The sequence below is a fragment of the Lissotriton vulgaris genome, chromosome 5 (assembly GCF_964263255.1).
Source record: "Lissotriton vulgaris chromosome 5, aLisVul1.2, whole genome shotgun sequence".
Classification (NCBI taxonomy): domain Eukaryota; kingdom Metazoa; phylum Chordata; class Amphibia; order Caudata; family Salamandridae; genus Lissotriton; species Lissotriton vulgaris.
This window is the reverse complement of record NC_141693.1, coordinates 842,620,395-842,644,610: the sequence shown is the minus strand read 5'-3', so window position 1 is coordinate 842,644,610 and position 24,216 is coordinate 842,620,395. Positions and strand designations below refer to the sequence as shown.

Sequence of the window (24,216 nt, the reverse complement as noted above, 5' to 3'; positions counted from 1 at the left end):
TGGCTCATTCAGTGCCCTGAAGTCCTCGCATTTGTGCATATATACGGAATCAGAGTAATGACGGTGTCTAAAACCCCCATGTTTGGCACTCTGTATGAGACCACGTTCACTGCAATGTCTAGAAAACTGCCTCTGCGCTCTCTAAGATCAGCTCCCTTTCAGTGCCTCACGGTACCGGCCTCTATTCGCTATATGATAACCTTCAGTTCAGTGCCTGAAAGCCTTCAACTCTATATGCGTTATTACCTTGCATGATTTTCACTGCTTTTAACCTTCTAAATCTGTGCGCTCCATAAGATCACATTCTTAGAAGCGCCTTGACAAGCCAGCTTCTGTGAGGTTAGATCACATTAAATCAATTGGATCAAAGCCCCAACACACTATATTTAACCATATTCATTTTCGCCGGTAGATGCTCTGTCTCGGTTTGCTATAATCAGGTTAAACCAATGACAGTGCCGGGAAGCACCGGCTTCTGTGCTCTTGATTTAATCACTTCTTTTCATCACTGGATACCCTGCCTCTGCATAATCTGAAGCAAGTGCAGAGAGTTCTCTTTACCTGGTAGCGTGAGAGACCCCCAGAGGCGCGAAGGGCACCTGTTCACACAGCGGTGTCACCGGAGGGATGTGACATTCCTTCACAGGCACAGAGAGAGGGGTGCGGGATGGGCCAGGCTCTGCTGCAGAGAGAGGCGGGAGGGCTGGGGCTGAGCGCTGGACTGTGGTCAGGTGTGGATAGGACGGAGGCGACTTGAGGTGTAGAAAGGAGCATAGAACAGAGGCAGGACAGCATCGATCCGGGACGGTGTGGAGAAGTGTGAATCAATGGTTAGAGCGGCAGACCCTGATGCAGAGGTCTAGCCCGGGACCAGGGTTCAATTCCCCGCCTCGGCGGGTCTTGGGCTCAAAATTCCACAGACCTGATAATTCTCACCTCGGTGCCTATTTCAATCATGGAGTCCCACTCTGCAACTCTGGGCAATAGCTTGCTTAATCTCCACAACGGCCCCCACAACGCTAAGGATGCCTGGCCTCCACCTTGGGGGTGCCCAGGAGTGGACACCTCACAGGGAGAGGCCAGGATGGGTTCCACAGCGGTATTCGTACAAGCGCCTTGAGACCCTTGCGGGTGAGTAGTGCGCTATACAAGTATCAATTTACATTTACATTTACATTACATTTACGGATGAGGTGTAGCGTGGACTGGAGAGAACGTGAGGCGCGGGCTGGTGGTGACGATGTGCACAGTGCCCGGGGTGGGTTGAGGCGAGGGCTGGGCTGATGGAAACGCTAGGGACGGACGGAGGTGTGTGCCCGCTCCAGGAGACCGCGAGGTGTGCAGGTACTGCAGCCAGAGACTGGCGGCAGAGATGCAGTGAAGGCAGGGAGGAGGACACGGGAGGGAGAAGGGAGGAAGGGGAGGGAAAGGGTGTCGAGGAGACGGAGGATAAGAGCAGCCATCCAAAGAGGCAGAGCACCTAATGTCATTGCCTCACCCTCTCTACGCTATTCTCCTTCTGTCTCCCTTACCTCACTCACCCATTCATCCTTCTGTCTCCTTCAGCTGCCTGCTCTTTAGTATCCCCATGTCATCTCTGTGTCTTCTCTCTCTCTAAACCCCTGCTGCCCTGCCCTACATTCCTATGACATGGGTCTGTCTCTTCTCTCTCCCCCTAGACAAGAGGTCTTCAATCTGCGGGTGCGTCCCCAGGGAGGCCCTGGAGTCATGGCAACGGGGGTCGTGCATTCCCCAACTTCACTTGTCCCTACAATTCAAAACGTGTGCTTTGCTTTAGAAAAAAAGACAGCCCTCCTGGGACGGGGATTTAGATCGTTATCAGCTGCTCTCTGAATGAAATGAAAATGTAAAAGTGTAAAGGATGCTTCGGAGTAGTATTTTTTGTTGTTAATCTGTTACTTCATTTAAATCTATTTTCATTGATAAGCTCACATATCAAAGCACCAAGCGAAACATGTATAGTATACATGAATTGAGAACACTTACAGGACAAAATGTACAATTACTTTAAATCGAAAAGAACGATTATATAAATTATAAACATCAACCATGAACCAAATTGCTCGTCACAATATCACAGAGACATTCACATAGAAAAGTGTCTTTTTGGTGGCCCATGAAATTAAAACCACACACATGGAAAAAGCAACATACAAAAGTGTCCAACACATACTATGCCCCTCAACATACCGAAGACATCCCTCCTCTAAGCCGAAGAAATAAGCAGTTCATATGGGCTGGGGAATTCATCTGCAGCCCTCCTCCCCCCACTTCCTCAAGGTCCTCAAAAATGCCAGCTGTGTACAGCAGCCCACAGTCAGTGCGGGACCAGTCACCCCCAACCAACCCATCCACGCCGACGCGCCTTGATCTCCCAAAAAACGGCCATATTCCATCAGGGTCTGCACCAGGGCCTGCACCAGGGCCAGCACCAGGATGTGTGACACCACCACACAAATGCTTTAAAATTACTAAGGGCAACGTGGTGAAAGACACAGAGAAACAGGCAAATAGGCCTGAATGAGATGTCTAAAATCTGTAACATGTTGTCTGGCTGCAAATCCCATGATACTCATCCTCGTCACAAGACGCAGAATAATGGAGAGTCATGAAATGCCCAAAAGAGACTGCCTTCCAGCACAGCTGAATAAGGCTACTGAGCAACGGTAGAGGAAAGTGCACTAGGAGTCCGTACCCCAGGACTAAAAAGGCAGGTTGAATCCCCTGAAAGGGGACAAAGAAGCATACCAGGAGCCTGACTTCCAGTACACTGACAGGAAGATTGAATGCCCCACTAACGCACGTGCCTTCCAACTAACGCAATACAGAAGCACGCTGGGAGTCTGCCCTCGGGCTAAAAGAGGAAGCTTGCTGGCAATTAGGCATAAGGACAGACGGCGAGCCAGACTAGATGGTAGGGACTATATTAAATTAGTTGCCGCAAGAATTCATTCAGTAAGATCTGGCTTTAATTAATCAAATCACTCCAAGCTTTGTGTTAACAAAGATTTGGCTTTTGTGAGTGGAAGTGTAAAGCGTTAACAACTGGGCTGAGAAGTGCTTCCTTTTAATTTTAACTGCACTTAGACAGCCCTTAGTACCCCTAAAGAGGTGTTGAAGGGACAGCTATGGAAAAAAAATGTGCATTACACACTCTGGTATTATTAAAGTCTACGCTTTGAAAGCACCATTTTATCGTAAAACTATTTCCACCTTTTACAGCATTCTATCGGACACTGTATGTAATGTAAGTATGAAATAATCACAGGCTGTGACCTCGTAGAACTAATAATACACATCACTAGTCTCCACTGAACCAACCAAGATGTAATCTGTGGCTCTCTGGTTACACCCAGACCTCTGCAGTGCATTAACTAATAGAGGTTTCATAATGTACTACAGTGCATTTCCCACTGAGTACCAACTATTTAGTGTACAGCGCACCATGTTGTAAGGAATTACAGATACATCAGTATTTCTAACGTATCTCTAGGGGCAGCAATTACACATTGCTGGGGTGTGTCTGAAAACAGATGCAACTTCAGCAATGTGTCCTTTTCAAAGGGCCTGCATCAGTCTCACGCCTGCTGTGAGCCAGGTGTAAGATATTAACACAGTAGCGTCCTAGACGTGTCGCAGTGAAATCTCATAGAATTCACTGCTTCACTTCTATGACCCTTTATTGTGGGGGAACGCCCACCGTGCAAACATTATACCTGACACAGGTATAATGTAGTGCAGGCCTTTACAAAGTGACATCTTCTTAGATGCGTCACCTTGTAAATATGGCACAACATAGTGCATTATTTATGCTGCCACAGCATCACAAAAAGTGACGCAATGGTGGCATAAAAGTGTGGCAAGCCTTCATAAGTAAGGCCCAGAATATTCTGGGGCATATTTATGAGAGGCTTGCATCGCCAGAGCATCACTTTCTTTTTACCCTCCAGTGGCGCAAGACTCTCATCCATACCTATGAGGCGGTGCAAAGTCACCTTGCATGGCTTTGCATGGCCTCATAGATATGGAGTAAGACATAGAAGTACAAGTCACTGCTTTGAAGTACTCTGTATCAAGGAGGTGTTCTAGGGGCTTTGTGTGGGGTTTCCATGCAACACCACCCAGATTTTGATGCTGCCCCATATTTACAAAATTATGTAAACCTGGGGATCTTTAAAAACAGATGCCTCCCCAGTGGAGGTGTAACGAGGACATATGTTATAATTCCTCCTAGTTTTTTCCTCTTTCTGTGTGTGCTGCGTTCTGCAGCTAACATAGAAAGAGAAAAACACCTCTCTCGATTGTTTTTGTGAAGGAAGGTGCCCCTTCCTGTACAAAAATAATCCTGCCTGTGTTGGTTCTAGGCAGCTATTTGTTCGCCAACACAAGGGAAAAGGACAGGAATGCACCATATTTCATAAATACGCCAATTCCTCAAAAATTAGGCCCTTTGTTTATAGCTACACCTTTGACTACACCCCCAAGCTCACTGAAGTTTGCTTTGCTAAACACTGTTTAAACATTATTTCCCCACGGTAAAAATGATTTGCTGTAGGAATTGGGAGCTTTTATAGTTGTTGATAGTTGTCGATGATGAAGAGTACAAGGTTCTAGAAAATTTTGTCAGAAGAGGGTCCTTATGCCTAAAAAAGTTTAACAAGGGGGTCTTGACATCAAAAAGTTTGAAGACCTCTGCCCTAGACCCTGCCTCCGTTTAAGATGCCTATTTTGTCTCATTCTTCCTTGTGCACTCCTACCTTTCTAATGCACCAGCTTCTTTGCCTGGGCTTTCTCTCTCATGCACACACTCCCTCACTTCTCCCTTCCTCCTCTTTAATCTCGCTCGCATCCTCCTTGTGTCTCTTCTCGACACCCAGCACTCACTCACTGACTCACCTCTGCCATCCTGTCTCTCTCGCTTTCTCTCATTCTCTTCTGTTTGTGCATTTTACTTCTCTTGCTCCAATACCCAGAGCCACCTCCTTTGTAGCTTCTACCTGTCCTCCAGATGTCTCTCCTTCGTCTCTTTAATTCCTCTCTCCTCCTTCCTCTTTTTCTATTTGGCCAGGCCTCTTTTTCTCTCGTGCATCAAAACACCCTCCTCTCTGCGCCCTTCTCTATCCCAGCCCTTCTGTCTCCCCTGCACACCGATACTTCTCCTGTCGTCCCCCTTGTCATTTTGTGGCTGGCCCAGCTTCTATCCCCTTCCATCGTCCCTCTTTTAGTTTTCTCGTGAGGCACTAATAGCCCTGCCATGCCCCCTGCACAGCTCTTGAGTGCCCGCGTGGCTCTGGAGAACTCGCGCCGCTGGTCCAAGCACATCTCTTGTGATGTCACTGTAGGTTTTGATTCCCCCCTCAGTGAGCAGGACATTTGTGTGTGCTCCTTAAGGACCCTCTATGTTAATTGGCTTCAGACCCCACCGCATGGCTTTTGGGGCCGGGGGACACCCAAAGTGCCCCTCTTTGAGAGAGTACCTGTTGTCCTTGTTGGCCATACTTTGTGGGACCGGAGATGATGTTACCGAAGCTTCTGGTGAAGTGCAGCTCTTTACCCGTCTCATTCACTGCGCACCAGCCTTCCCTGGTTAAAAGGTTCTGCCAGCTTTCCACCACCATAACCTTTCATCTCCATGTGTGTCAGAGGCATACCTGTACTGTGTGTGTGGCGGCGGACAAGGTTGGGGCCTGTACGCATGCCTGTCTAGGTGCAGCAGGGAATTTATTTAGGCTTCCCTGCATTTGAAGGGCAGCAGGACATAGTAGAAGGCCTTGGGTCTTTTTGTTGTGCTCAGGTCCTTTGTTAACTTGGGAGCCTGCACTCGAATATTTCTTCCTGGTCTTCGGTTCCTACTGTAGAGGACAACAATGTCCTGAGGGTGGGGGTGTCACATTTCTCCTTTTGTGCCTACCTACTGTCCCCCTCGGCTGCATGCGCTCCTGGCTGGACCATTTTAACTCACTCCTCTTTGTCACAGAGGACTTGGCCTTTCCACCCTAGTCTACTTCACATTCACACCTGAACCAGCTGAAACCATCTCAAAGAGAGCTTTAGCGAGCCCCCAGCATGGCTGCCCTGGTCACGCGGGGGGAATGTTTTGATTGGAAGAGTCCCCCTCATTGTTGACCAGGCGCTCAACGCCCATTGGGCTCATAGGGCTTCAGCCCCAAGCCCCCCCCCCCCCCCCCCCCTCCGTGGGTGGCAGCCCGGGCTGAAACAGCTTCCCGGGCACACACACAACCGCACCCGAGTACTTCACAGGTCTTTAGAAGACCATTTACTTGTTAATGAGGCTTTGTTGTTTTTTCACCCCTTCTTAGAGACCCTGCATCTCCACTCTGACTATTGCTGGTAGAATTGCCCCCCCCCCCGAAATTTGGCTCTAGTTGCACCTCAGTTGTTGATCTTATGCACCACAGCTCATTGGACGGCTCCATGCCCAGTGCAGTGCTCCAGATATTCTCACTGACCAGAGAGGAGCTCCAGGCCGGTGTTGTTGGGAAGACTGCTGCCTTCCAGGGCTAGGACCTGCGGATTGCTGGTTTCCTACTGTGGATAGGGGTGCAAAATGAGCCTGTGGAGCAGAGCCTGCCCAGAAGAGGAGAGTAACAGCCCAGCTCTTGCAAGGCCTTGTAGGAGCACCCTGAGGTCTGCGCTGCTCCAGAGCATGGGACTGTTTGATGCAGTGCAAGGAGAAGAACTAGTTCTACTCATGCGTCAACAGATGCAGAGTTTTGGGTTGAACCCCGTTGTCACTCATTGTGCCAGTGTGCTCCTAAATACCCGCCCAAAGCCTCAGGTGTGCACCGGTTTAATCTTTCTGGTCTGGAGATTACTAAATATGTACTATAGCAAGGCTGTGTTGAGCTTAACAAGGCAAACCGTATCTAACTCTGTGGAGTGGCTGCAGATCTGTAACTGTGCAAGCCCAACTCATAGTTGTCTCTGATTTCCTTTTAAAATCACAAGTGTGAATCGTGGTGTGCAGGTACCAGGTCCGCCTCATGTTCCCCATGATGTGTTGATTCACAATTTTATTGCCCCTTGACCCTAGTTTCATGACTGACGCACTCTGTTGTGTCGACTCTTCTGACTGGTTTGGGTGGCAAGTTTTGTTTGGGCTGAAGACTCCTTCGAGGTCACATAGGAGCCTGGTTCCACCAGATAAGCTTTGGAGTTGTGTTTAAACCCCAGAACAGGAAACCAATGATACACTCATGTAGCTTAGCACAAGTGTACTGTTTGGCCACTGAGACGCATTTACACAAGTACTGTGTGTGTATGCACAACATTTTTTTATTAAAAAACACTTACCTTTTGACGACCACCCTCTCTCCACTGTCGCGCCTCTTCCTGGCGAGTCCCTGAAAGAGGAAGCACACAGCCTCCCAGAATCCCCTAAGCCAATCGCAACGCAGCAATGCATCATTAAGATTGGTATGAGTGCTGTGGTTCCGTTCTCAGACAGGAGCTGGGAGGCTCGGTATGTTCCCCACCAGGCTGTGCATTACAGCCTGGTGGGGAACATGCAAAGTAAGCATGACTGTTTGGCTGTCCCAAGACGGCAGGCCAAACAGTCAAGCGCACTTAGATAATACACTTCCCTTCTCCCCAATGACACCAACCCGCCTCACCCTAACTTACCCTGCAGTTACAAAAAATACAATGATAATAACTAAGTTATTATTATGTATTTTTTCCTTTTTCATTGCTCTGAGAGCAGTGGGGGGGTCGCTCCTCCGCCTTAGTGGAGGAGCCGCCCCTGCCCTCTTGTCTGATAGTACTGCCTAGGTAGGTGAACTCTTCCGTCATGGCTGGGTCCTCTCCACCCATCTTCATAGGTGAAGGGTTTGGGATGTTGAGTGGCATGATGACTGATTTCTTAGTGTTGATCTTCAGGCCCACTTGCTGTTCAAAGATGTTGAAGCAAGACGTCTTTTCTTTCATATGCTGGTGTGTGTGTGTGAGAGCAAGACTCGGCTATCTGCATATTAAAGACCCTCGAGTGTGGAGAACTAAGTCCGTCCATCTGATGCCTCTAGGTTGGTCTTCTATTGTGCGTCGCATCGCCCAGTCACTGATTAGGCTAAAGAGCAAAGCTGCCATCTCTGTCTCACACTGGTATTCATACTCATGGTTCATCTCTGCTTCCATGTGTAGTACTTTGTATTGTAAGTACTAATGTAAAAGGATGACTAGACAGTGAATTATTATGGGGTACTTTGACTCTCTTCTGGGTTTTGAATGTCTACACCTTACCTCCTTTTTGAGTAGGTGTTGGACTGCTCTGCCTTGCTGCATTACCAGTGTAGTGTTAAAAGGGTGCCCTTGGTCTTTAGTTTGTGTCTAGTTGTAAGGAGCCCCGGAATATCACAGGTGAACAACCTCAGTTGTTACAATTGAGGTTCAGTAGTCACTGAATGCCCTAGGACCCCCTCGCCAAGGGTCTAACACAGGTCCTGCACTTACCAGTGCACCTTCAATACCACTGATTCCTTCATAAACTTCCCTTCTTTAGTTGGCCTTGAATACCTTATCACTCACACATCCCCCTCTTTCTTTCCCTCTTTTTCCAATTAGGGACTAGCTTGCACTGGTGTGGAATTCCATCTCCTTGCCCCTACAAAGAAAAGATGCTGCTAAGGTTGAAGAAAGCCATAAAAACCTGCCTTCATCAGCATAGACACCGGATAGTGAAGGGTACCTGAGTTATTTTTGCCCTATAGCACCCAGAAGCCCTCGGTAGTAAGGGTACAAATACAAAGGCCAAACTAGCAATACTACATTTCTCCTTTGTCCCCCTTTCCTATCTCTTTCTTCTGTGCAGCTGTCTGTTTGCCCACCGTACCCCTACCGTACACCCTCAGCTTCCTCTTTCTCGAATACACATTATCAATAGCTCGTTATCTCAATGTTTATTTTTCATGGTCCATGTCTGTCCTCCCATCCCGTTGCCCATTCTTCTGCTTTCGTCTCCCCGACTTCCTTCACACCACTTTTTCCTCCCGCCTGAACCTCTTTTTCACGCGTCCTCACCCTGTGCTTCTCTCCCCTCCACATCTCTACCATCTCCCCAATATCCTCATATCTCTCTCCTGCACGCATCTTGCCCTTTTTTCACAACTCTCTCTCTCTTTCTCCACTCCCCCCCCCCCCCCCCCCATCTCGATCTACCCCCTGCTTCTCACTGGTGTGTAAAAGTCCCTGTTGGAAGGCGGGTGGCACACACGGAGCTGTCTGTGTGGGTGCCTCGTTAAAGGCTGACAGTGAACATTCTCCGTGTTGTTTCTTGCAGGGCAGCAATGAGTAGTGTCTACCCGGCCCACCATGAAATGGAAAAGTACAAGTTACTCACCGTGGTGACTCCTCTCTTCCTGCCTCCGATCGGTGCCCACCTGTGCCCTGTTGGTGACTCCTCTCCTCCTGCCTCCGATCGGTGCCCATCCGTGCCCTGTTGCACCGCAGAAGCACATAACAGCTCTAAGCATGTGCAGGCCCCCTGCATCCAAGACCTGCCCTCAGTGTGCCCACACCACCATGCACACAGGCTGTGCCTCCCTCAGTTTATTCGCCACCTACACATCCTATAAACCATGGGTACTCAAAGTTTCTCTCAGGGGCCAAATTTACAGTGTGGTTTGCGTCCGAGGGCAGCAACGGTGAGGGCAGAGTCAGAGGGGAGGTAGCGGGGCTAGAGCAACAAAAAAAACTGTGACTATGAGGTTGAACACAGGTCTGTGCAGTGGACGCCTTCGGACTATGAGGTTGAACACAGGTCCGTGCAGTGGATGCCTTCGTCCACTGAGCCACCAGACCTGGCATACACACACATCTCTCTCTCTCCCTCAATCTCTCCCTATTTCTCTGTGTCTCAATCTCTCCCTATTTCTTTCTCTCTCTCTCTCTCTCTCTCTCTCTCTCTCTCTCTCTCTCTCTCTCTCTCTCCCCCCTCTCTCTCTCTCTCTCCCTCAATCTCTCCCTATTTCTCTGTGTCTCAATCTCTCCCTATTTCTTTCTCTCTCTCTCTCTCTCTCTCTCTCTCTCTCTCTCTCTCTCTCTCCCTCTCTCTCTCTCTCTCTCCCTCAATCTCTCCCTATTTCTCTGTGTCTCAATCTCTCCCTATTTCTTTCTCTCTTTCTCTCTCTCTCTCTCTCTCTCTCTCTCTCTCTCTCTCTCTCTCTCTCTCTCTCTCTCCTTCCCTCTCCCTCTCTGTCTCCCTCATTCTGTCTCCCTACTCACTCTGTCATCGCCCTCACTCTGTCACCCTCCTCACTCTTTCACCTTCCTCACTCTGTTGCCCTCCTCCCTCTGTCACCCTCCCCTCCCTCCCTCTCTCTGTCTGTCACCCTCCTTCCTCCCTCCTTCTGTCTGTCACCTTCCTCCCTCTGTCTATCACCTTCCTCCCTCCCTCTGTCTGTCTGTCACCCTCCTCCCACTGTCACCCTCCTCTCTCCCTCCCTCCCTCTGTCTGCCTCCCTTTCCCTCCCTCCTTTCCCTCCCTCCCTCGCTCTCCCTGTCTGCCTCCCTTTCCCTCCCTCCCTCTGTCTGCCTCCCTTTCCCTCCCTCCCTCACTCTCTCTCTGTCTGCCTCCCTTTCCCTCCCTCCCTCGCCCTCTCTGCCTCCCTTTCACTCCGTCCCTCGCTCTCCCTCTCTCTGCCTCCCTTTCCCTCCCTCCCTCTCCCTCTGTCTGCCTCCCTTTCCCTCCCTCCCTCTCCCTCTGTCTGACTCCCTTTCCCTCCCGCCTTCGCTCTCCCTCCCTCGCTCTCCTTTCTCTGCCTCCCTTTCCCTCCCTCCCTTTCCCTCCCTCCCTCTGTCTCCCTCCCTCTACCTCCCTCTGTCACCCTCTTCATCTCACTCTGCCTGTGTGTGCTCGGGCTGAGACAGCTTCCGGGCACACACACACAGAGCCGCACCTGAACACTTCACAGGTCTTTAAAAGACCATTTGTATGTTAATGGGGCTTTTGTATTGAACCTCTTAGCGCCCCTGCAGCTCCACTCTGACTATCACTGGAATGCCCGGGCCCCCACAGAGCAGCAGAGTCTCGGCACGCAGTGTTTGCAGACTGTAAATTATTATTTTTTAAACACGGGTAAATTGTCTGCAAGGTCCGTGGGCCGCCAGGGAAGGCTCGCCAGGCCGCTGGCGGCCCGCGGGCCATTCTATGAGTACACTCCGTGCTATAAAACACACAGTGAGGAGAGCGGCTGAGTCATCAGAAGGAAGGGGCTTGTGATTGGAGGGGCAGATTCTCCCACCTCATGGAAAACGAGTTTCTAGTCAGACAATCAACCACTTTTTCTCCAAGATCTTTTTGAACTCTTAGTACCAAGCTGAGACGAAAGACTCCTTCTGAGAAAGGAGGTTAGGGATAAGCCATGTCGAGACAATACTTGAATCAAGAAATCACTCAAAAAAAGCCAGTTAAACCAATTTAGTGAAAAGAAAAAAATATGATTAAAAATAGGTCGAAATAACAAGTAGGTCTGCCACCAAAAAGATGTACGGTTTCAAAGTCACAGTTCCCTGCCACACATATCTGTTCTCCATGCGCAGTCAATCAAAGCTCCTGCACATTACTCAAAGTGGACACTGCAGGCTTCCTCCCACGCCAGAAGGATAGCAGGCCTAGGAGCTGCGGGTTGGCTCTTGCTGTCAGTGGGGCTAGCGGGGATGAATGAGAGTCAGTTACCTTGTGCAGGAAGGCACAGTTCACAACTTCCAATCTTCACAGAGTTCCTATGGGGAGTCTCTGGTGTCTGTTTCCATAAAAAACAGAGTCTTCTCTGGTCCTTCCATGTCTGCCTAAACCAGAAGGGGCGCCCCTACGTTTCCGGGTACACGTTCAGTCCTTGATGCTGACATCAAGTCTTTGCCTCCCACTGGAGGGCGCTCCTTGCAGATACCAGCTAGTTGTGACTGAAAGTTAGCTTTATCACCCACTTCCATGTTCCAACAAGAATCTTTCCAAAGACCAGTGGCAAACCAGTTACAACTGATCTGATTTGCAAAATAAATTATTGTGCCCCACTGTGCTCTTGGAGGAGAACCTGGAGAACAGGTCACTCTGATCCTCTGTTAGAGGTGAAGAGTTGTTGGTGTAAACAGTTACAACCCCTTACACTTTCCCAGCAGTCTCTCCTCAGTGTCCATGATCTGCAGCACACACAGTTGCGGTCTGGCTGCCTCCCCACACTTTGAGATTTCCAGCTGTGTTTGTCTCTTGGGAGCAGTCACAAGGATTGGCTCCAGTGCTTATGAGGTCACACACCTCCAAGCTCTTCCTTCTGTTTGGAGGTCTGTGTCCAGGTCTTGTTCTGCTTGTGTTCTGCTTCAGCAGACATCACCACATGAAGTATTTCATACAAAATACAACTCTTCCATTCAAAAACCATAGTTATAGCAAATCTAGCAGAAGTGGGAATGTCTGTATCCTCAAACCCCAGACACTCCCTAATTTACTACAGGTATTATACCCACAGCTAAAACTCTGTAACGTGAGTGGTCAGTTCAAAGCTTTCAATCGAGAAGGCCATTCGCATTCATTCTCTCTGAAAGAGAGCAATGCTGGTCTCAACCAAGCTGGTTTGGTGGCCCATGATCTGAAACCTCATGAGCAAGCAGGCCTTAAGCATGTGTCTCTCCCTTCCGCCATCGCAGCTTTTCATGCCCTTTGAATCATCACTTTAAATGTGGCTTAACTACTTGCCCACACACTCCTTTGCTCACCTCGGTGCCTGCCACGGATGGGACGCCGGCCCTCCTGCTCCAGCTTCAGGCTGCAGGTCCCCTCTAGGTTAATGCAGAGAGGGCCAGCCCTGACTCTTCTGCAGGTTCATCATGCAAAGAACAGGCAGGTTGCTTGCCAGTGTCTTTGAAACCAAATACGAGACGCCCTCACTTACCTACATAGCTGCTCTGCTGCTTGTGTTGCTGCCTGGGCCTTGGGTGTTGTGCCGCCATCGTTGGACTCTGCATTACCTCTCCTCTTCTCCTCTGCTCCGAGATGTGGACCGCAAACTGTCTGAACTCCATCCTCCAGAGGGCAGTGCTGTCTCACGTGAGGAGCAGCGCCAGCCAGCCACTGGGTCCAGAAAACTCGTCGGGGGCTCCCGCGGCGCGGGACGCCCTCACTTACCTACATTGCTGCTCTGCTGCTTGTGTTGCTGCCTGGGCCTTGGGTGCCGCCATGGTTGGACTCTGCATTACCTCTCCTCTTCTCTGCTCCGAGACGCGGACCGCAAACTGCCTGGACTCCATCTCACAGAGTGCAGCGCAGTCTCGTGTGAGGAGCAGCGCCAGCCAGCCACCGGGTCCAGAAAACTCGTCGGGGGCTCCCGCGGCGCGGGACGCCCTCACTTACCTACATTGCTGCTCTGCTGCTTGTGTTGCTGCCTGGGCCTTGGGTGCCGCCATGGTTGGACTCTGCATTACCTCTCCTCTTCTCTGCTCCGAGACGCGGACTGCAAACTGCCTGGACTCCATCTCCCAGAGTGCAGCGCAGTCTCGTGTGAGGAGCAGCGCCAGCCAGCCACCGGGTCCAGAAAACTCGTCGGGGGCTCCCGCGGCGCGGGACACCCTCACTTACCTACATTGCTGCTCTGCTGCTTGTGTTGCTGCCTGGGCCTTGGGTGCCGCCATCGTTGAACTCTGCATTACCTCTCCTCTTCTCCTCTACTCCGAGACATGGACCGCAAACTGCCTGGACTCCATCTCACAGAGGGCAGTGCAGTCTTGCGTGAGGAGCAGCGCCAGCCAGCCACCGGGTCCACAAAACTCGTCAGGGGCTCTCCCGCGGCGAGGGACGCGCTCGGGCTCGCCCGGGAAAAACCCCGGAGGAGGCTGGGGAGGGCCCCCCTTTAACAAGTGGCCCTACATCATACAATCTTTATAACAACCCCCAGGTACAGATTTTAATCACACCTTTTTGCGCTATTGATTTGTGTGAAGTGAGACTGGTATTCAACGTCGTGGGGGAGTGACTTTCTGATGCACAAGTGCATACTATGCCACGAGATAGAACTAACAGAGAGGCGGTTGTCCCTAGACCCTTTATCGCATGCAAAGCGTACCTCATTAGGATCACATAATTCGGAAGGTATTTTTCAAAATTCTGTTCAATCCTGCTCATCACCTTATAACTTGGGGACAGCACAAGTGGCTCTGGATTTGCTGGCCCTTGTACACGATGAGCCGCCAGTACTACAAATGGATACCTCTAATGGGCGAAGTATAGCCTCTAGAACTCGGACCTCCAATTCTTCTGTTGGGGGCACAAAGGCTAAGCCGAAGGCAAAGGCATCCGTGAACCGTAAGAAGGGTATGGGTCTGTTAAAATCAAAAACTCCAAAAAGAGCCCCAGTAAGATTCACAGACCAATACAGTGGTAAAGAGTCGCTCTATAGGTACTCAGACCATGGATGTTTCTTTGTCTACGCAATCCTGCCCTAAGGAGGATGGCATAGTCATTAATGCCACTGATATGACTGTACTGGACACTGCCCTTGGTCGGATCAGGGAATCTATAGACAAAAACATTGCCTCATTGGACGGCCGCCTAAAGCTTCTGGAAGATACTTTGATTGATTTTTCTGGGCGCCTGGAGTTGCGTATTACTACTGTAAACTCTTCGGTGCCCAGTGAGGGGCAGAACTCTGGCAATGTCTCACACCATCAACCTCCTTTATCGGCCTCGGCCACATTAGAGAAACTGTTGGCAATGACCTTGGGGATCGAGGAATTGTTGAGCAAAACACAGGGTGTAGGCACAAACAACATACCGTCCAGTCGTTCTGGGTGCTCACCGAGTACATCAAATGGTGGAAATATAGCCAACCCCCATATGGCGGATATTTTACAACCAGCCGTACAATCTGGGAGGAGTGTTGGAAATATGAGTCATCTTAATGTAGATCATAACAAAGCGATATCCAATATAGCACCCGTTAGTAACCAAAGACTGCCCAAACCTGAGATTACATATAGGGAAAGGGATAGGTTAAATGAAGAAGACCCGACCTTAAATCTTCCTCCAGAAGCCACACCGTATACAATAATATTGGCAAATGTACCACAATCCACGTCCAAATCTATTGAATCCTGGGAAACTTTACGTAATAAGTCTCTTGGTTGGCTTGGGTCTAAAGGTGGTTTGACTGATGCCCTATTTAGGGAATTTAAAATGGCAAGGAGAGTGGGATGGGTAGGGAAACGTGATAAGAGGCTCCCGGGTGATTGCATAGTCCTCACTTTCAGAACACATAGTTTAACACAAGAAATTTTGCGTCGACAGGGCTCCCTCCATGTGACCAATTTTGGTATAAACGTACTCCCATTGGGGTACTTTTACCCCCCCCCCCCCCCTAACTACCTCTGTAGTGCAGGACTGGAGATGCAGGCCCCAGCCCACTTCATGAACAACATGCAACATACTCAATTTAGTATACCCTTGACTAATAGATTATAGGCCCTTTCTTCTCTGGAAGATAATGATTGACTCAGTAACAGTAATAGCAATAAGGCACAATGTCAACCAATAGGAACATCCTCGCAATACACAGTTTTACTTACAAATATTAAACAACCTGACATTAAGGCAAGAAATTCAGCTAATAATTGTAATAACTGTAAAACTCAGAGTAAAATCATCCAATTGAAGGTCAGCATTTCTTATAGTGAAACACCAAATAGCTCTGTTGGCCCAAACGTAGCTCCTGTCCCTACTGACTGCACATTACAGTCTGGGCCTAGATTGAAATAAATAGAGATCCTGTTCTGGAATGTGGCAGGTCTTAAAGGTAACCCTGCCTGGCTGGAGTTCATCTATAATTTTGACTTTATATGTATTCAAGAAACCTGGTCTGATAACATCTTACATATTAATGGCTTTAAGACATTTTCCAGCCCAGCTTTGCCATCAAGTAAGGGAAGGAATAAGGGCGGTCTTTGCATCTATGTGTCCTAAGGGTTAAATGCTCATAAGATAGATCTCACGAAGTCCAAAACCTATTATCAGGTGTTAAAATTAATTTAGACAACAAGCATTATTTAGTCTTGTCAAATTTTTATAATAACATGCCAACTGCAGACACCCGACAAACTTTAATGCATCTGCAGAGAGATCTGGACAAGACCCAAAGAAGTTCTGGGAAAGACTACTTTATAATCTGGGGCGGGGATTTTAACTGTGGACCCTGCCCACATACCGTGGGAGATGTTTTTGGTATAGATCTAGAGGATGCAAAGGATTTGTCCCATTTTTTGCATACAGATCCTGGAGATTTATTTAATTTGTTGAAATATTCTATGGACTTGGGATTTGCAAACAGTGTGTGTTTGCCCCCAACTCCTTTGAATAGCACCTTTAATGGAGGTGGCTTGTTTTCAGCCATAGACCATATACTGGTATCAAACAGATATGCAGACAGAATACACAATTTTAAAGTACATCCTGTTGCTTTTTAGCGATAATTATCCAATCAGTGTCCTTTTAAAACTCCCTGCCAAAGTATTAACAAGTAAAACATTGGCAACTCATCGGCCGGGATATATTGCTATTGATAGACCAAATGGTTACACAGTCAAATGGGCGTGTATAAATCAACCTGAACTTTGTGAGCACCTTTTGACTGTCTGCAAAGACGATTTTATAGCTTGTCTTGATGAAAATACAAACAAAACAGATATTCTTAGTTCTTTTGGGAAAATAACTCAGACTATACAAAACAGACTACGGGGAAAAAGTAAGAAATGGGCTGATAAGAGAAACGGCTGGTTTGATTCAAAATGTTCTCAAACCCATGCAGCCTTGATAACCGCCTTACATGAGCCCATAAAAGATCGAGCAGATATAAAAAGAGCAAGACTAGCATATAAGACATCTATCAAGGAACGCAAGGCGATCATAAAGCATGAACTATGGCAAGATCTAAAACGACCATCAGTCTTGAAAGATACGAAAGGTTTCTGGAAGGCAGTAAATGCCCCTTTCCTCACCCCAGGTAACCTGCCTAGTATTGAAAGAGCAATAGGGGAGCATAAATGGGTGTCCCATTTTTCTGGCCTTTATAATAATCAGGTGGACACCCAAAATGAGGTGGCCATATGTTTAAATCCCCCAAACCATCTTCCTATTGAAATTGACTTTGATGCCCAGGATGTGATCTTGGCCATTAATGAAAGCATGGGGGGTAAAACCCCGGGCCCGACAGCATACCAGTGGACTTATTTAAATCAGATCTATTGCTATGGGGACCCTTGCTAGCCCTGGTCTTAAAAGCTTGTTTCTCCCTAGGATTCCCAGCCACTTGGATGGAATCGATACTTGTTTCTATTTACAAGAAGGGTAATCGGGACGATCCGTCCTGCTATAGACCAATATCATTATTAGATTATTTTGCAAAGGTGGCTGGGCGTGTTGTCTTAAACCTCCTCCAGTTATGGGCAGATGAAGTCTGTATAATTTCTGAATTACAGTATGGCTTCTGCCAAGGTGTGGGAACCATCGAACAATGTTTGAATCTGAACTTACTGGTAGGAAAGTACTTAAATGCTAAAAGGGGGAATTTATTCTTATGTTTTGTTGATTTGAGTTCAGCCTTTGACTGTGTTAACCATCGGAAGCTATGGAGCATTTTAGACGTCATGGGGGTTGATCCACCCATTCTCAATTTTTTTAAAACAGTCTTATTTATACACTAGGGTCCGGGTCCGCTATGGAAGGGGTGGTGAACTCAGTAAGACCTTATCGGTATAGAAGGGGGTGAGGCAGGGGTGCGTGTTGGCACCCCTCTTGTTCACTCTTTATATCAATAGCCTGGGTGCAAAATTAGGTAATGACTGTCAGGATTTGCCATACATAAATGGATGGCTAATAGGAGCCTTATTATATGCTGACAATGCAGTCCTATTGGCTCGTACCCCCATTGGCCTACAAAATGTAATTACCAGCTTTTCTGCCTATATGCTAGATCTTGATCTTCGTGTCAATGTAACCAAAACATTTACAATGAAATGTTGTAAGCTCAATATGAAGTGCCGAGAATTTGTTATCGAAAACAGGAAACTTGAACACACGGCTCATTTTTCCTACTTGGGCTTGTATTCGAATAAAGTGGTCTATGGGCTAAAGCTATTGAATCCAGGAAATTATTATTTTGTAAAGCCACTGGTGCTATAATCAACTTTGTAAGGAAATTAGGGAGGCGCCCAGTTGCAGACTTAACAATCTATAAAGCCAAATGCATTCCTGTTGCTATGTATGGAGCAGGCATCTGGGGTTATGCCAATGCAGAGTGCCTGCAAATAGTTAAAAACAGGTTCCTGAGATATCTTCTAGCTGTACCCAGTAGCACAGCCGCATTCGCATGCCACGCTGAGCTGGGGTTGCCTTATCTTTTAGACTTAATTAAATTGCAGCCCATCTTGTTGTGGCATAAAGTTTGGACTGGTATTTCTTCTGGCTTTAACAGGGACCTGATTAATGATTGTCTGTCCCTTGATGGGTTTGATTGTATTTCCTGGTTGACTTATGTTAAAAAATTCTTAAAGAGCTTAGGACATCCAGAATATTTCTCTAAAGCTGACAGTTTGAACAATATTACTAGAAATAATTTAAAATCACTATGCTTGGACTATTTGGAGTCCATTAATCTACCTAGCAACATTGTAATTCGTCAGTGAGTACACACCAACTACTTTTGACTCAACCAGAAATACATCCATACTTATTGAATACTATGATAGATTGTTATTGACCTGCCTACGCCTTGGCATTTTTCACACTAGGGTAACCTTCCCAAAAACCAACGCCTTGTCACGCACCTTATGTCTATGCCCGTGTGACAATATCTCTGTTCAGTCGACAATCCATGTTATGTTTTTTTGAAAGTTTTATTCTATGCCTAGGAAAAAATTGATTTTACCAATCTTAATGAGTTATGGCTTGCGGCAATGTCGCTCCGCCCTTCTAAAGCTGCAATATCTGAATGACAGATCCGTGACTGATCACATTGTTAAATATTTGAAAGGGGTGGTTAGACAACGGCTGTCAATAGATGGTCCCACTTTTTCCTGAAATATCGCTTGAATTTCTATTTTATATATAATTGAAATGTATGTTTTTATCATTTATTATGTCTTGTGCTTTTATGGTTTAACAACTTTTAAATCGAATAAAGCGTATTCAGATCTGATCTGATCAAATACAGTCATTTATATGCAATTACAAGCACCCATATGGGTCATACAATTTCTGTTCATGTTTTAAAGGTAAAATACACCCCTGATTTCTCAATGTGCAGGCTCCAATCTGAAGAAACAGGCAGGGAACAGCGCCAACACAAGGGCTATTTATCACAGGGCAGCTGTGTAAGTCACCACAGTGATTAAATTGCACTTACTCCCTCATGGTCTCCCACATGAAGCCTAATGGAAAGGTTATGCAGCATCCACTAGCAAAATGGAGGAGATGGCATCACGCTGATCACTCAAGGCTTTTCTTTGATCTGCTCTAGACTTCCCGATTTAAAAAGGTCCCATTACCATCCAATGAAGTTTTGATAAATAGGATTAGATGAGGATTTTCTTGTTAAAAATAAATCCAACAAGCATTTGCAATACAATAGGGCTTCATGTACGCGTGTTTGAGCTATTGACATTGCAAATAATGCCTTTTATTTTTGTTTTAGTTTTTAAAACATAAATAAAAGGCATTGTCATTTAGAATGCCAATAGTTTAAACTTGCGTAAATGCGAGATCTATTGCATTGCAAATGCTTGTTTACCAAGTACCTATGAAGGAGGTTTGAAACAAGATTCTATTTCTTTTATATACCTGGAAAACTAATTAATGAAGTACTTGGAGTTTCCAACAGTACCTGAAATCTGCATGTGCATCTTCAGCAGCCAATCATACTACTAAAATCTTGGCATTAACTTTTTGAAAAAAGGGAGGATCAAAGAATCCCATCTCACCTTGGGGAATCAATTCCACTGTCTCCTGTATTACTGAGATTTTCTGTTCTCTCCAAGTTATTTGGTTTTTGCTGAGGGTTTGGAGGCAGAACTGTGTGGCGTGCAGTGTTAAAAAGCTTGAAATTCTTCTCAAAATGCTCCCTCATTTCCTCTGTCTGTTGGTCGGAACTCCAGCATACTGATTTTTCTTCACTTTCATTGGATGATTTCCGCAGAACTTCGGCCTGTGAATCCATATCACTTCCATTACAGTAGTCAAAGATACTGGCATCAAGAATATTGGAAACCTGCAGATGTTCATTTAAGATACTCTCAGCCTCAGTCTTTTCATAAAAAGATGGAGAGTTTTCATTTTGCAAGTACATTTCTTCGGGGAGACCTTGGCATTCAGACGAGTTCAGAGATTCCTGCAGCTTAGACTGCTGATTTCTTTCTTCGACATAGCACTGATCAAACCTGTGCACTTCACCGCTGGACTGAGGGGAGATTGCTATATGGTTCCAGCTGTTTGGTATTCCAATTGTTTTTGCTACCTGCTTGTTCCTGATGTCCCAAGTACCAGTCAACACATGTTGCATGTGCCCATGCAGCACATGCTGCATTGCATTGTTCTCATCAGAGTCGATGTCTTCAAGATACAAGGAGCTACAGACATCATCCTCCACTTGCTTCTGATAGAAGTTCAGCTCATCATCAGCGCAGCCTTCGCATGCAGCATCAATTGGTTCTGAGCATGCAGGGGCAGTTGCAGTGGATACGCCATGTTTTGGTTCACCATTCTGTCTTGGAACAGTAACCTTTTCAACAAGCCTAAACTTATCAAAAATGCCAACAGTGTGACAGTGGGCTGCTGTTTTTTGGGCTAACCCATACAAAACAGGTGGCCCATTATATGGGTATGTGCCCATTGACGTCTGTGGGTACTTGATTCCTTCTTTTTCATTCCGAGCAAGGACATCTTCATCCATATGGGCTTTGTTTTGACGGTTTCCCATTTTATTTGAGGGGTTCACATAATTTAAATTATGATCAGAGGTGTTTGCTCCAAAATGTTTAGATGTACCCTCTAATGTATCCTGGTAACTGGAAGGGTATTCGAGAATATCCACTTTGACAGATTCTATGGGAAATGGGTTATTTTCTTTACTCTCAATAGTAAGCCTTTCAGCGCAAAAATGTTTCCCTTCATTTGTAGTAGACTTTGTTCTGGAATCAAGGGACCTTGACCTCTGATCGCTGCTTTCTTCCTTCCTGCTCCTGGGCTCTCTCGTTTCACAGTTCTGATGGACTCTGTGACTTTTTGCAGACTGATTGCCTTTGCACGGAAGACTTTGAAAGGGATTATCAATACGTTTTTTGTAAATACAATGGGATTCTCCCTCCAATGCAACCTTTGTCTTAAATTGTTTTTGAAACGTCACACTAGAATTGATGACACAACTGGGATACGAGGGCAAATTCTCCCTTAAGCAGTCATGAGGCAGAACGGACTCGTCAACCAGAAATTCCTTCTGGTTTTTCAAAGGGTACTTTTCTTTGCCCACTTGCTGTTTCCTGCGGTGCTGTGTGGTTTTATTGATTTTCTTTCTCACACCTGTTTTGGAGTTATGTTTCTGCCTGGCTGTCAGCACTTCAGTTGAGGTGCCCTTACTGATATATTTCTTCTGCTGCTCAACTTTTTGCATTAGCACTGTATGCTTTACCAGATTGTCCACTGTTAGGACGGGGTTAATACGCTTAATTATTTCGTGTTCAATGTCACGTGGAATGTTGTCCACGTTGTCTTCGTCTCTAACTGGCCATTCCTCGGGTGGAAACTGTGCTGCAAAAGTTGTATACTGCTTTTTAGATTTTTCCTTTTTAGACATATTACGTCGAAAAAGTCCCAGACCAAACTTCCGGCTGCATTTTTCCTTTTGCCTCATTGAAGCGGATGGCTTTGCTTGTTCACAGAAGGTGTGCTCAACTGATGTAGCCACTGCACAAGTCTGAATCCAAGGTGTGGGTTCCTTGGGGTCTTTGATATCTTTCTGATCGTGGGGTTGTTCTGGTACATTTTGCGTTAATGGATCTGAATAACAGAGACAGGATGGACAATGAGAAACAGTGGGGAGGTTCCCTTTAGTAAAGTCTGTGCTGCTTGCCATGCTTACAAGATATGTGGCACATGGTGGCAGAGGAGGATTATCCTCGGAGACATGCCATTTGTTGTCATTCTGTCCATTATTTGTGATGAAGTATGTCCGTGGCGTGACAATAAAGTATCCCTCTCCGGTATGATAAATCTTTCTTTCTTTTATCAGATTTCCAAGGGTACAATAGAGAACGTCTTGTGGAGGTGTTGCCATGCCTAGAAGGAACAGAAGATTTTTAATATTAGATATAAATTTGGCAATAAACAAATACTATTAAGCTTTTGACATGCATCTTTATTTCTAAAATGAAATGGAAGTTGGTGGTCAAAAACAGTTTTACAATGTAATACAACAGTGTAGCTAGGAACTGCACCCATTTTAGTATTGTGTTCACATCACAGAATTCAAGTGCTCTTTAATAAAAAGTTAATTTGGCAATCTAGTTATTCTGTACACTGTCTCCTGCACACTTTTTACTGCCAGCTACATTTGTGTTGATTTAATCTATTCACTAACACGTTCCTGGAGCCTCAAGTTAGATTTTTGGTTTGACCAAAACCAAAAATGATAAAGTAAATTCACAATGTGATAACACTCTACAAAACTAATACTGTATGCACAGAAAACACATTTTGTTTAAAAAAGCAACTGCATGTGTGTTCAGAAGCAAAACCTTTTTTTCAAAATGGAAATCTTGTGACGTTCCTACAAATCCTCCTTCCACAAACATTTTCAGTGGAATGGCAAACTGTGTACTTTATAAACAAATCAACTGAAATACAGCGGTAAAAAACGGTTTATAAAGCCACTGTAAGAAAGCTTTGGGAAGTTTTCTCCCCACAAACGTAGCACATGATGCTAAACACTTTAAGGAAGAAAATTAGGTCGGTTTTAAAGGCCACTATGAGGAAGGGATTAATAATCTCCCCTTCTCCCATTAACCATGTTTTTAAAATGTGTGAAATAAGAGCCCTTATACTAATGATAAAGTATGCCAAGATGGTAGCCCCCTACATGTGCAATCATGGGTGGCCATTTTGTAATGTTTTCTGCATATTTTAAGCTTCTTTACTTTACAAGATGGTGTACACGTTTGGAAGCAAAGCATTGGCCTTGTTGGAATGAAAAAACATGCTCAGGATGTGACATTTATTAGCCCCTCTTCAGATGACATCCTTTTGAAAAGTCGGGATAAATGAGGCTGTCAACAGACAGTATAATCACTGTCGTTCTCCTTGAAGCTCTTGTATTTGTAATAAACGGCTTCAAAGCAGTCCTAAAATCCACACAGACTGTCATTTTATATCAATGAAATTTTGACATTGTGCACCTTACTGAAGCTTCCAAGTCTGAAATAGCACTACTAGGAATCTTAGGTTGGCTTACAATATACAATTTCAACCTCTTTAAGATCAACTGCGAGAAACAGTGCTGTAGGGTCTTATCGCATAGGTCTGAAGCCAGAAAAGAGGAAAACCAGTTTTGAACTAATCCTGATGAAAAATTTGTGACTCCAAGCAAGATCTGGAATTTGATTTCCAGAACAGTAGCCTATATTGGGGAGCTTTAGGAAAGTGCCCCATTTTGCTTGGTTAGCCCCTAACCATTTGCCTAAAACTGTTGCAAACCTGTGTGCTGGGATCCTGCTAACCAGGCCCCGGCACTTGTGTTATTTCCCAAAACGGTACCTCTGCATCCACAACAGGCACAACCTCTGGCCCTTATGTAAGTCATTGTAAAAGGTCCCACTGGTACCAAAGGACCTCGTGACCAGAGAGAGCCTCTGAGGGCTGAAGCATGTATTATGCCTCCCTCAGACTCCTCCCCTGACACATACACCTTGCCACTGCAGACTGTGTGTCAGCGTGGGACCCCAAACCCAAAAGTCGACTTGGCACCCATCCCTGGGTGCTATGCCTAACAAACGCTGCCTGTGGCATAGACAAGCCACCCCTCTAGCAGGGTGCCCTATACCACAGGGAAGGGCACAGTGGCATGAACGCTCTGCTCCTACAGTGTGTGTGCCATTCACAGACATTGTAAGTGCTGTGAAGTCATTTTGAGTACATGGACTGGGGGTTTGTCA

General features: G+C 46.4%; 1 protein-coding gene across 1 annotated transcript in view; it reads right to left on the bottom strand.

The window, feature by feature from the left end:
* The window catches only part of STOX1 (storkhead box 1), a 191,395-nt gene that overhangs the window by 63,708 nt on the left and 103,471 nt on the right, over positions 1–24,216 (bottom strand). The window contains exon 3 of the mRNA XM_086922389.1: positions 19,996–22,345. Within this exon, the coding sequence (XP_086778515.1) occupies positions 19,996–22,345 (2,350 nt within the window). The remainder of the gene's footprint in view (positions 1–19,995; positions 22,346–24,216) is intronic.